Below are 11115 nucleotides of genomic sequence, written 5' to 3' on the forward strand. Positions count from 1 at the left end.
CACGTTCCCTGTTGTCACAATTTTAAACCCCGGGGAAAAGTAACCAATGATCGAGCATCTGAATATGATATTTCTGCCGCTTTCCCTTTCTCTGCCATCACAATATGTAAGCCCCAGCAAAAATGAGCCAATCAACGGTTATGATCTGGAGTGCGGGTAACTGATACCTGCACTCCAGTTACCGCACTGTGCATGTATATGTATACGATTTTACTCTAACATTTTTTCAACAGAAAGGTCCCCAAACTATGATACAATTAACCTTCAAGGCACATATCTTTGCAACATAAACTAAAGAGTGCAATCAACTTAACAAAATGCATTACATAACATCTAATTAGGAATGACACATTTTAATATAAGCTATATAACTAACAGCCAATGAAAACGGAACCAAAATGACCTCGTAAATGAACTCACACATTTTTAATTATGAGAGAATGTTTTGCCTAAATTTCATCCGTGATTTCACCAGTATATTACATATATTCTTCTAGAAACGTATTAAAGTTTAATAAACTATGAAATTCTAAATAAAATAAGGGAGTGTTGACATAATGGTCCAGATCTCCGACTCTCAACCGACGAATAGTCGGCTCAAGTACGTCCTTGTTGATTGTTGAACAAAGATTGTTTGTGAATAAAATATTATTAAGTTGATTTACCCTAAAATGAGTCCTTTATTTGACAATTTATCAATCACATGTGCAAGAGACACGTGGAACCATTTCATAACATAATCAATGCAGTGTGCAATGGTGGGACGTACATAAGTCATTGCAATGAATTCGAAATTACAAATTATTAGGCTTAATTATAAAATGATCCTTTTTAATTTACTTACCATTGTTTTCCAAGCAGATTTTGTCAACAATATGGCAGACGCACATGTGTGTACATATATACTTCTATTTGATCCATACATAGACTTAGACTGCCAATAAGCAGTAAGCAGTAGGAAGTGAGCAGCAGGCTGTCCAGTGTGCAGTAGGCAGTGAGCAGTAGGCTGTCGTTTATGGAATTCCGTAATTAATAGCGACACACCTTACTTCTCAATAGATCAATGAAGATTGCTCGTACATAACAAGTTTGTAATGATTGTTTTAATTTGTTGATGACATATTGAAAGACTAGTTTCTTTAATATATCTCTAGATTTCTAAAGTATCGGACAGATTTTAGAGGAAAGAGCCAGTATTTTTCAGTGGAATTTTCGAGGGTTATCTCCGGTTTTCCAGAATTTGGCGACATGTGTACGGCAAGTAGACCCGAATCCCGACCTGTCTACAAGCTTAAAATATTTATATGAATAAAAACATTTAAAACAAAATAATTTAATACGATATATCACAGACAAAAGAAACAGCTTCCTAACAATCCGCAATATTATAATAACAAGGTTTATCCCCTTAAGATATACACTCGTTTAATTTTGATATCATAATTACATCATTTGTTTTTAGCAATTTCCATAAAGGGAAAAGCACTGTCATTAGAATTAAATTGGGTTTTCATTTTAATATTTAGTTTCCGAAAGTATCTATATGAGAAGATTTCATAGATCATTGTTATAAAATATCACGACTGAAAAGAAGTCTTGCCGTAATAAATGCAAAATTCCAAGTTACCGGTGTTGAAAGATTGTTAAAATGAATAAATATCTAAATCTATTATCAAAACAAAACATATATAAAACGATTATGACAATTAAAAAAACACGTCAATTTTAAACCAAAATTAAACATGTAAGCGAGTTTGTAAGGTGACATGTTATTTCTCAGTTATGACCATTCAGATGTCTGCGCACAGGAGCAGATAAATGCATTCCAATTTAAAAATTGATAAATTATTCCAAAATTGTAGTGATTAATTTTGACAATTTTTTTTTAAAAAAAACCTAGTAAGAAGAATCACGTTAGGTCAAAAGTGACATAACTTTGCGAAAATTGATGTATGGATTATCTGCTTTTATGCAAAAGTGTCATTTTTGGAAGGAAATTTTTAAAAAAAAAATGTCCTTTCTATAGTAACGGTCTGCAAATATTGAAAAGAACGAACAACACCTAATTGAATTCTCTTTAAGCTCAATAGAAAACTAGTAGTTAATGCGACCAAGAAAGTAGTGCAGCAGAACTATATGTATACTTTCAAACGTGGATGACTTGAAGAAAAAGATGATGTTAAAAAAAACTTGAAATGATGATATTCAATGTTAGCTTACATCAATGGAACATAATCTTAAACGTGTACGAAAAAACACATCAGTATTATTACGCATTAGGCCAAAGAAAAATTTGTGTCCATGTACCTATGTACAATAAATTGAATATAAATAAGGTGTAATTTTGTAGCAGAGATGCTGAAAAGTTCACATATCAACCGATTTTTTGTATATATTTAGCAATTTATTGAATAGCATTTTATGCCACCGCTGATTTTTTTACGTCGATAACTCAAGAGGAAACAATGAATACAATATGTGGCCTTAAAAAGGCATACTATTTTCGCAAAAAAATGGTTCGCAAATTATCATAGAATCAAAGCGTTTGAAACAAGAATATTATGTAAATGATAAAAAACAATATTTCAATACAAGTCTTTCAAAAGTATTCTGGAATTAACGGATGCAATTTGGTAAAACTTGGTTTAGACTAATAAGTAGGGCACACCGTATGCCATTGTTCCGACCATCGACAGAATAACGTTCGTGTTTTTCAGATTTCAAGACATAGATTTGCTGATGAATAACATCGCAAAGGTTTGTGGAAATGCTTTTATTTCTTTGTTCAAAATCGTTTTGTGTTTGCAGATGTTAATTTGTTAGACAAACGAAATTAGGTCAAGGATTGTTTACATAATTGAATTTACAGGTAAACTCGGCTCTACACCAACTCGGGACAAGTCAACTCGGCCCTCTATTAAAACCATATATTAGGACATAGATTGTTTAGTTAATAACATATTGTTTGAAATATTATCTTTTAAATAAGAGTTCTATCTATTTGTAAGTATCTTTATTCAACTGTATTACACAATGATCAAGATCTGAAAATGATAAGAACAGAAACTATAATAAACTGATAAACTATGACAATAATCCTATATCTCCCCCCAAGTCTTTTAGGAGGCAGTATCTATTTAGTTTATGAACATAATGAACTGAATGAAAAAGACTGATATTTAACTTAAAAGTAAAGAAACACATGATAATATTAATAACCAATGATTTATCATTTTCTTATAGAATATTGACTGTTGAAAGTCTTCATTTATTCACTTTATACACTGATAGTAGAGTTCATGGTGTGTGCATTTATTCACAAACAAAGTCTTTTTTGCCATTCTGTGGCATGTCTTATGCGGCTGGAACGTCGTGGCGGTGTGGAAGTAGACTCAACTGTTGGCGATGGAACAACGGTTGCTTTAGCACAAGGTGGGCCTGTGGCAACATCTGGCAGTGAGATGGCATCTTGAGTTCTTGGTTCAGAGTATGTGAGCTGACGACATGGGCTTTGTACCTGGGTGCAAGTAGGTGTCTCGTGTGAGGCTTCCATGGCAGGCGGGCATGCAGGCCCGGATGATTGTTCTGGCACTGTGACCGTTTTCGTTGGAGTTGTTAATCCAGGCTTCACTGTTGTGTCCGTAGTAACAGTAGGGGAAACAGAAAACGATGGTCGATGTAGCGTAGTGTCAGTGTCTATGCTAAGCCGCTTTGGCGGCAACTGAACTGGAACATATTTGCGAAGAAATTTCCTGTTCCTCAGAGTGACACGTCTAGAACCATCAATGCGCACAACGTACTGGTCAAACTGGCGCACCTCAATTACTACTCCTGTCTTATCCCACTTGCGAGGGAATGAGCCAATTTGGTTCTGCATCCGAACGTGGTCTCCAACAGAAAGAGGAGGTAGTCTTTGTGTATGTTCCGACAGTCTTTCTGCACATTGCATATGTCTGTTGCGCAATGCCTCTTCACGGGCAAGGGATGTGTTTTGCCATGTTAAGTGAGGCTTGTATTTCCCAGGTGGAATTGGGATGAAATCTCTGATTGGTCGACCAAATATGCATACAGCTGGGGAGAGCTTCGTGTCTCTGTCTGGTGTATTTCTATATTGTAGCATGGCTCGCTGGAAAGAGTCTGTATCAATGTCGCCAGAAGAGCTAGTATTGTCCATTAGAAGGCGTTTGACTGTCTTGACTCCAATCTCTGCTCTGCAGTTGCTGTGAGGGAAGGCTACTGAGGATAATCTATGATGCACACCCCAGTCACTTAAGAACTGCCTTGAAGCTGTAGCTGTGAATTCTGGTCCCCCGTCAGATGCAAGTTCATCAGGTATCCCGTATGTAACAAAGATGCGTCTGAGGCAAGTTAACAGTCCTTGAGCTCCAACGGCTGACTGCTCTACGATGGGCCAGTTTGAGTAGCGGTCCACAACCACCAGGTAATGGTTACCTTTGTAAGTAAAGTAATCAGCACAGATGCACTGGAAAGGATACTCAGGGCTCATTGGTGGAACTGGTGGAGCACTCGGGTTGGACGGTGCATTGCGGTTGCATTGTTGGCATCCTGCACGAAGAATGTTTATGTCAGGCGTGATTCCTGGCCAAAACACAGATGTCTCAGCTCGAGCTATCATGGATGTAACACCTTGGTGAGCTGAATGTAAGGCATCTAGAACTTCCTTCCTGAGTGATTGCGGGATAACTACACGGTCCTTGTACAGAATAACCCCATCAGTGGTTGACAAGCCTTCACGGTACTGGAAATACTGTCGTAGAGATTCTGGTACTTCATGACGGTGCTGTGGCATTCCACCTTCTATGATCTCACTCAGTAGAAGCATATCCTGGTCACTGGCTGTAGCTAAACGAACTCTATCCCAGGTCACCGACTTCAGGCCAATGGTGTTCGATGATGCAACAGCAGTTGAAATCATGTTTCCGTCTCTGCCACTTCTTTGAATGTATTGAGTATTTGAATTTTCCAGATGGAGGCTCTCTGGAGTTCTGTGATTGGTCACTTGCGCAACATCATCAGGTAAGATAAGTTTTTCTGCATCACTAATAGGATGGCGTTAAAGGCAGTCTGTAGCACGATGTTTGACGCCAGGGATGTGGACCATACGAAATTTGTATCTTAGTGTTTTCTCCTTTAAGTTTCTCAGACGATTGTTGGAAATGTCCTCAAGAGATCGGTCACTGAAGATCTTAAGAAGTGGTTTATGGTCAACCGCAATGGTTAAGTCCTTGCATCCTAATACAAAGTATCTGGCCTTGTCCAGGGAGTCTGCAACTGCTAGTGCCTCACCCTCGATAGGTGCATAGCGAGATTCTGCTGAATGAGTGAATCTACTGCCAACAAGTGTGATCTTCCATCCAGATGGACAACAAAAAGGTTCTGTCTTATCACATTTAGAGTGTTTCTGAAGGAGCCAGAACCCGATACCTGATTTAGACCAGTCAGTTGTCAAACATGTGGGTCTATCAGGGTCAAAGATGCGAACACCTTCTTCTATTTCTTTTACAATCTGTGCTTTTGACTCCTCAAATAATGTCTGAAGATGTTCATTCCACTGGAAAACAGTGCCTTGCTTCAAGAGATCCCGAAATGGTAACATGCGCTCTGCCATACTGAAAACATATGACACCTGATTTACAAGGCCAAACCATGAACGCACGTCTGTGATGTCTTTTGGTGTGGGAAAGTCCATGATGACTTGCAGGTATCTCTGACAGGGTCTGACTTCATCATGAGTGATTTCGAAGCCGGCAAACTCGACCTCATCTGCTCCAAAGACAAACTTTTCTGGGTTTAGTGTTAAACCGTTCCTTCCACAGACGTCAAGCCAACGCACTGCCTGGAAGAAACTTTCTTCTAGGTCATTTGCCCAGAGTAAGGCGTCATCAATACACTTGGTTTTGTTTGGAATGTCTGTAACTACCTCATCATAGCGTCTTGTGTAACCATCACCTGAGGCAATGTAGCCTTGTGGGGCGGTTTTGTATCGGTATCTTCCCCATGGCGTGATGAATGTTGTAAGATGTCGGTGTTCTTCATATAGTGGGACACTATGATAGCCATTCCAGGCATCAAACACTGTCTTTTTCTTCCCATTTGGAACCGATCGCGCTTGGAGGAATGGGGAAGGTGTGTGATGTGTCTCACGTGTGGCATGTGCATTGAGAGCTTGGAAGTCAACTGTTCGTCTGAGCTGTCCATTTTTCTTAGCGCATATGACCATCCGATGGCACCATGTGACAGGTTCTCCAATGGGGACTGGTTCCAGCACGCCCAACCGTACATCTTGATCAAGGCCTTCTTTTACTGCAGCTCGCCAGTGTATTGGAACGGGTACTGGTGTGTGATAGGCCACTGGTTCAGCGTTTGGATCTACCATAAGCTTCATAGGTGGGACATCCATTAGAGGCAGAGGCTGGTGTTTACATGTGTTGAATGTGCTGGACCTGTAGTAATCAAGAAGATACTCCTGTAGTTTTGAGCGGTTTTCTTCTGTAGGTGAAAATGGCAGAACACTTGGCGGTGGAGGTGGAGATTGGCGCTCAGGACATCCGCATGGCGCAGTGTTCTCTCCATGGACAGCTGCGGTACCGGTTTGTAAGGGCTGTATCTCAGGAAACCTATTGCTGATGATACCTAGCTGTACACATGCCTCTCTGCTCAGAAACAGCTTGTCTGAAGAGTCTGTAACATATGTCATCTGCCTCGTTTCCACCACTCTACCACTACTGTCTTTGCTTGAGAACCGTAGTAAAGAGGCTCCAAGAATCTTGATACCGTCATTGTTAGCTGTGTGCATGCGCATTGTCACAGGGATAAGGTCAGATTTAGATAGTCCTATGCGATGAATAACTTTAAGACCGGCAAGGCAGCTCTGACAACCGGTGTCAGCCATAGCAGGAACAATGGTGGGCGCTGACGGTGTTGGCAGGTCGACTCCAAAGGCTGAGTAATCTTCTGGAACAGCTCGCACAGTAATGTTCACAAATGGCTGAGGCTTTGAGTTTCTGCGAAACCACGTGTCTGTCATGCTGTCATAGATGTGATGATCTAGTGAAATACTTTGCCGGTTTCCGGTTTGAATAGTGTTTAGATTGTCATGCTGTGGTTGAAGGGAATTCAGTGTACACAAGGTGTTAAACACAGCCACTTTTTCTTTGTCAAAGTTGTGTTTGGCTAGACTGTACTTGGCGTTTTGGGTTGTCCTTGCTGCGGCAGATATTCTCGAAATGGTGATCTCGATGACAAAGTTCACACTTGTGGCCATATGCAGGACACTGAGTCTTACGCAGTTGTGCCACACTTTTCTTGCATGACCACGTTCCCACAATAAGAACACAGGTCTTGATTGTCCTTGCGAGGGCTTGCTTGGACCTTTTGTAGGAGCTGGCTGCCTCAACCGAATGAGAATCCAAAAGCCTTGAAGCTGAACGTTTCCCTGCTTCCTTCTTTCGCTTCAACGAATTGAAATACTTCCTCCAAAGTCATATTTTGATTTTTGTCCCCAAGTAGGGTCTAACTGAATATCAGGGTCAACAACACCTCGTGTGAGGACGTCGCGCATGATGGCATCTGTGTAGTTGATTTTGGCATTACAGTCAGGGCAGTCAATCACGAATTTGCAAATGTCAGCTTGTCCTCTGAGACGTGCACCAAAGTTTCTGACTGACTCATCACGGTCTTGTCTCATGTTATGTAATGTCACACGAGCAACCATCGTGTTCTCTTCACGAACAGCAAGTTTTCGAATGGCGGCTAATACATCGTCTACTGCCTTTTCAGTTAATTTGCCAACCTGTTGTTCGAGTCAGGTCTCTGCGTAGGGGTTCGTCACAACACTCAATCAACTGAATGACTTTTTCCTTGCCCTTCAGTTTGGTTGCGCCCACATAGTCTGTCCAACGTGATAGAAAGTAGGCTTAGTCCTCGCTGGTTCCAGCGGCGGTCACGGTAGGTCGCTTCACTTTCTCCACTTTTGCAGTCAAAACAGGTGCATTTGTGTGTACAGCACTGTGAGCTGTGATGAGTGCCGCAACAATCGCTGCATCTAGGTCAGCGGTGCTGTAGTCACAGTCGAGAAATGGACACTGTTCTGCAGGCATTGTTCTTGCGTCACTGTATCTTGATCATAAATAAGAGTTCTATCTATTTGTAAGTATCTTTATTTAACTGTATTACACAATGATCAAGATGATCAGATTTCATACTGTTTGTTCTTTAATATAACAAATGCTTTTTTAATGATATTTTTTACAAAAAATCTGGAGTAGCAAAACATGCGTTTAAATTGTAAATTCTTTCTTTCTCTACAAATTCACATACAAATTCGTACTAAGTTCATCAATAAAACTTTTCAATTTGTTCTTGAGTAGATGTCTGTTACAGTAGTGTGGAAATGTTAAACCATGAAAGTTATGATGAAAACATATCAAAAGTAAGAAAAGTAATCATTACCAGTAATATATAATTATGGGCCGAGTTGACCCGTGCTGAGTTGGAATAGGGCCAAGCTGACTCGAGGGCCAAGTACGTTTTAGGGCCGAGCTGACCCTGATTCGAATTTACAGTGTTGACTTTTGTGTAGGAGTTGCTTTTTCATATCTATTGTATATAGACTATCTATTAACAAAGAAATAAGTTTAATAATATATTTAACTGTTGTTACAATTGATATTCGAGATCACTGTATCAAAATTTATCTCGGCCCTCCTGAAAAAAATTTTTATTTGGCGAGGTCTGAGGACCGACAGCATTTTTCGCACAGACTGCAATTTGCAGTTGGTATAGTAATTTTTAGTGTTTGATGATCAGAAGATTTGTTCCTTCTTGAAAATCATGGACTTGAATAATTCAAATCTGTGTGAAAGCGCAAAGAGAAAGAGACTGAAAATTAATTTATTATTTCTATGGGCAATATAGATGTAATAAATTTGTAATCAAACATGTGGGTCAATTTTCAGCAGTAGTTGAATCATGACAAAGTATTTTTAATCATTTTTTTATTTAACTTCTGGCTACTTGAAAATTTCATGCTGGATGTTTGCTTACCATTACTTTTTGCATAATAGCTCTATGATTGACACTAAAGTCCACGGGCCAATTCATTTCTGATATATCTATAATCTTTCCGATATCTTGTTATAATATAAATGACTGAACATCATTTTAGAATTATTAGGAAGAAATACATATGTTCATTCTTTGTAAAAATATTAGAAGACTTGCAAGTTACCGACTTAATCATTGCATTTATTTATTATTGAAAAAATGCTTAGTCTCAACAGTGTTTATAGGCTAGAATTTTCAGTTTGCATTAGGGCCAAAATATATTGTTTGTCATGACGGCTTACCTATTGCTGTAAACAAACTTTAACCTTGTTCATAACGTTTTCAGATCTTGGTGTATTGTCTTCATACATGGCCACAACAACCCTTCAAATAGACCAGACTAAACTAAATTAACTTGACCACCATATTAACATTCAAGGTAAATGTCTAAATTTTCTTGATTTTGCTATTAGTAGCTATAACTTTGTTGTTTTTTGAATGGATTTTGTCTTCAAACTTGAACAACAATCTTTCAGGATAGGACCTGACTCACTCATAAATGTCTTTGAAGCTTTTGTGATCAGAAGTTGTACAGAATAATACAACCCAAAAACAATTTCATTTACTTGGTTTTGCAACTTCTGAGACAATGGATTTTTAAAGATAGTTGTTTTCTTGAAATTTAAGGAGAGTATAGTAGATAGTAAAGGACATTTAATACATACTGTATATTACACTATAATTACTTTAGTGTCCAACTTAATGTGTCATCCAATGAAAACGCTGTATCTCTTAAAAATTTGTGTGCGTTAATTTTCATAGAAGTACAAAAAGTCGATACTATATCGAATTACCCTCCATAGTCCAACTTCTACTTTTCATGGTACTTCAAAAAACTGCATAGTGACGTAATAAAGTGAATGATAATGAGGCCAAATTAAGTTTGACGCTAACTATGTTAGTATTCATACCGTGCTGTTCTACAGAAATAAGAAAACATTCTCCTGTCGCTTTCGCTCCCGTCGAAGTTTCTTATTTCTGTAGAAACAGCAACGGATGAACACTAACATATACATAGTTTACTATAATAAAATCTTTATGCTGGACAATTTTGAACAAATTGTCTCTTAAACAGTGTAAAAGAAATTAGGATTTGAATCGACTTGGCTGGTCGGACTATTAGATTGGAATATTTACTTGCCCAAAAGACATTTCACTAGCACGATTCATTTGTTCAAAAACAGTTGTTTATATTGCCTCTGAAAATACAGTAGCCTGTCAGGCTTGCTTTACTGTGAAAAGTTGGTAGCCCGAGGAGAAATTTAGTAGTCATTGCTCTCGGACTACTGCTAATTTTGAACATTAGCTGCTTAAATTATTGATTTGATATCAACTAACATAATTGGGATAAATATGTATATCTAATAATAATTATATTTTTATTTTTCAGAAGTTCGGGGGCCTTTACATGTCAGATTTATGAATGTGAACAGCAGGATATTCGATTTTAAGGATGCTTTAGGGTCAATGACAATGAAATCACGAGAGATAAAGGCTAAAATGTGAGACTGTCAATCTGACTAACCTTGAAAGTGAATAAATGGAAAATATATTTTTTTCAATAGCATGGGCATTTAAGGAAGAGGTACATGATTATTTAATGATATTTCTTAATTATTATTTTCTAATAGCTTTTTTTCTTGACTTGTTTAAAAGGCTGACACAGGACAGTTCTTATTTTAAGTCAGGAGCTTCTTCACTGGATAGAACTATTGTCACAAAACCCCAAAAATTTATAAAAAAAGAATTACAGTGTATTTAAATATCTTATACAAGGAGAATTAGGATGAACAAATTAATAGCAAGAACAATTTGTGACATGTACATGTATATTTAGGAATTCATCTTTCCCTTTTCTTTTCCACCTTGGACAATTCACATTAAAATATTGAATATTCACAGTAAGCAGTGTTAGCACTCCAAAACTGACATCTATATATCATGCTCATCATCACTTAGCGTCTATAGTTATCAAATCACTCACATTTT

At 38.1% G+C, this 11115-nt stretch overlaps 1 protein-coding gene across 1 annotated transcript; it reads right to left on the minus strand.

Annotated features, from left to right (window-relative positions):
* Nucleotides 1-3316: 3316 nt before the first annotated feature.
* On the minus strand, nt 3317-4936 carry LOC132729127 (uncharacterized protein K02A2.6-like). Its single transcript, XM_060714867.1, has one exon. It carries the CDS (start codon nt 4934-4936, stop codon nt 3317-3319), a length of 1620 nt encoding a protein of 539 aa, XP_060570850.1.
* Between the last annotated feature and the right edge of the window lie 6179 nt (nt 4937-11115).

Source organism: Ruditapes philippinarum, unplaced genomic scaffold (assembly GCF_026571515.1).
Source record: "Ruditapes philippinarum isolate M1 unplaced genomic scaffold, ASM2657151v2 ctg12144_1_1_1_1, whole genome shotgun sequence".
Taxonomy (NCBI): Eukaryota; Metazoa; Mollusca; class Bivalvia; order Venerida; family Veneridae; genus Ruditapes; species Ruditapes philippinarum.

What these genes read in the sequence shown, in the direction of transcription:
- LOC132729127 (XM_060714867.1), bottom strand. Translation starts at nt 4,936, where the DNA reads ATGATTTCAACTGCTGTTGCATCATCGAACACCATTGGCCTGAAGTCG.